At 52.8% G+C, this 2,007-nt stretch overlaps 1 protein-coding gene across 1 annotated transcript in view; it reads right to left on the bottom strand.

The window, feature by feature from the left end:
* The window catches only part of PODXL2 (podocalyxin-like 2), a gene marked incomplete at its 5' end in the record, with an annotated part of 34,404 nt that overhangs the window by 17,552 nt on the left and 14,845 nt on the right, over positions 1–2,007 (bottom strand). The window contains one exon of the mRNA XM_012661952.1: positions 1,434–1,712. Within this exon, the coding sequence (XP_012517406.1) occupies positions 1,434–1,712 (279 nt within the window). The remainder of the gene's footprint in view (positions 1–1,433; positions 1,713–2,007) is intronic.

The following is a 2,007-nucleotide window of genomic DNA, read 5'->3' as shown; positions in this document are numbered from 1 at the left end:
TTTTCTTTTTTTGGACTTTGAAGTATTAACGCTTTATTTTAAACAAAGGTTAATCCACATCTGCACGGCTACATTTTAGATTTGAGAAATAAGACGAGACTTTCGTACCTGTGGCGTTGCATGTTAATTAGTACTGATATAGCCGTTTGGAGAATTTGTATGGAATTTTTTGTCCTCCAAAATTTGTTTTACAGCAGACTTTGGGTTATGACTTTGAAAAGTAAGTATCACTTTCTTCCTCTTCTCTTTGGGGAAGAACTGCATTACTTTAACGTTTTTTTTCCAGGCCATATGTCAAAATCACCATTTGCACCCCAAGTTTAGGGGAGGTTCAATTACAGCAAGAATGAACCTTGAGTCAATCAATTTATCGGTTCATCCTTTCTTTTCTTTTTGCTCGGTTTAACGCGCTTCGATTTTATTTTCAACTCTTCGGAACTGTGGCTATCTGACATCCCGGCAAAATAGGCTTAATGTTTTATTTTTAAATGAACTACAAACCTGTATGGTTAAAAGACTGATGTAGAGGCTGAGGCGGGAGGATTGCTCAAGGGCAGGAGTTCGAGACCAGCCTGAGCAAGAGCGAGACGCCGTCTCTACTAAAAAAAAAATAGAAAGAAATTGGCCAAACAACTAAAAATAGAAAAAATTAGCCGGGCACGGTGGCGCATGGTTGTAGTCCCAGCTACTCGGGAGGCTGAGGCAGGAGGATCGCTCGAGGTCAGGAGTTCGAGACCTGCCTGACCAAGAGCGAGACCCTGTTCCTACTAAAAATAGAAAGAAATTGGTTGGACAACTAAAAAATACATATAGAAAAACTTAGCCGGGCATGGTGGCACATGCCTGTAGTCCCAGCTATTCGGGAGGCTGAGGCGGGAGGATCACTTGAGCCCAGGAGTCTGAGGTTGCTGTGAGTGAGGCTGATGCCACGGCACTCTAGCCCGGGTGACAGACCAAGACTCTGCCTCAGAAAAAAAAAAAAAATAGAAATGGAGGCCAGGATGGAAGGATCACTTGAGGCTGGGATTTCAAGACCAGCCTGGGCAACATAGCGAGACCCCACCTCTACAGAAAATGAGAAAAATTAGCCGGGCATGGTGGCGCATGCCTGTCGTCCCAGCGACTCGGGAGGCCGAGGCAGGAGGATCGCTTGAGCCCCGGAGTTGGAGGTTGCTGTGAGCGAGGCTGACGCCACGGCACTCTAGCCCGGGCGACAGAGCGAGACTCTGTCTCAAAAAAAAAAAAATTGAATGAGCACAGAGCAAGCGCTCACGGCCTGGCGGGTGACATCAAAGAGAACGCAGCCTCCCGGGCCAGTGGGACACTCTAGAGGAGCCCTGGCGGGGAGCAGTGTGGTGACAAGGGACAGGGAGAGAGAAGAGCCGATTTGGACGAGGAAACAGTCATTGGGCTCTGCAGGCGGGAAGAGCTACCTGCAGTGGGTCCCAGGTCCAGACTTGACTCGTTCAGCTCCTCCTCCTCCTCCCAGAAGTACTGCGGCGGCTGCAGGATGCGGGACTCCTCGCTCTCTTCGCTGGGGAAGCCCGAGCCGGGCGCTCCCAGGCCGGCCCCCAGGCCCATGGCCTCGCTGGGCTCCTCCGCGTCCAGCGGCTCCAGGCCCGTGGGCTGCAGGACGTCCAGCAGGGAGGTGGAGGTGAGGCCCTCGGGGCCAGGCTCGTCGGACCCCGCCGCGCGCACGCCCAGGGACGCTCCTGCGCAGACAGAAAAGCCAGGCAGTCAGGGAGGGCAGGAGAGGACGAAGACGGGCTCTGAGTTAGGGCACGTCCCCATCCAACAGCAAAGATCCCAGGGGTGGGGGCACTTCAGTGCACACTCTTGGACGCCCAGAGGCTGCAAGGGGCTTCTGAGATGCTGTTTTCATTTCTTTTTTTTGAGACAGCGTCCTGCTCTGTTGCCCAGGCTAGAGTGCGGTGGCGTCAGCCTCGCTCACAGCAACCTCCAACTCCTGGGCTCAAGCGATCCTCCTGCCTCGGCCTCCCAAGTAGC

Source organism: Propithecus coquereli, unplaced genomic scaffold (genome assembly GCF_000956105.1).
Source record: "Propithecus coquereli isolate 6110/MARCELLA unplaced genomic scaffold, Pcoq_1.0 Scaffold746, whole genome shotgun sequence".
NCBI classification, from domain to species: domain Eukaryota; kingdom Metazoa; phylum Chordata; class Mammalia; order Primates; family Indriidae; genus Propithecus; species Propithecus coquereli.
The sequence above is the reverse complement of the archived record's forward strand: the minus strand, read 5'-3'. Positions and strand labels throughout refer to the sequence as shown.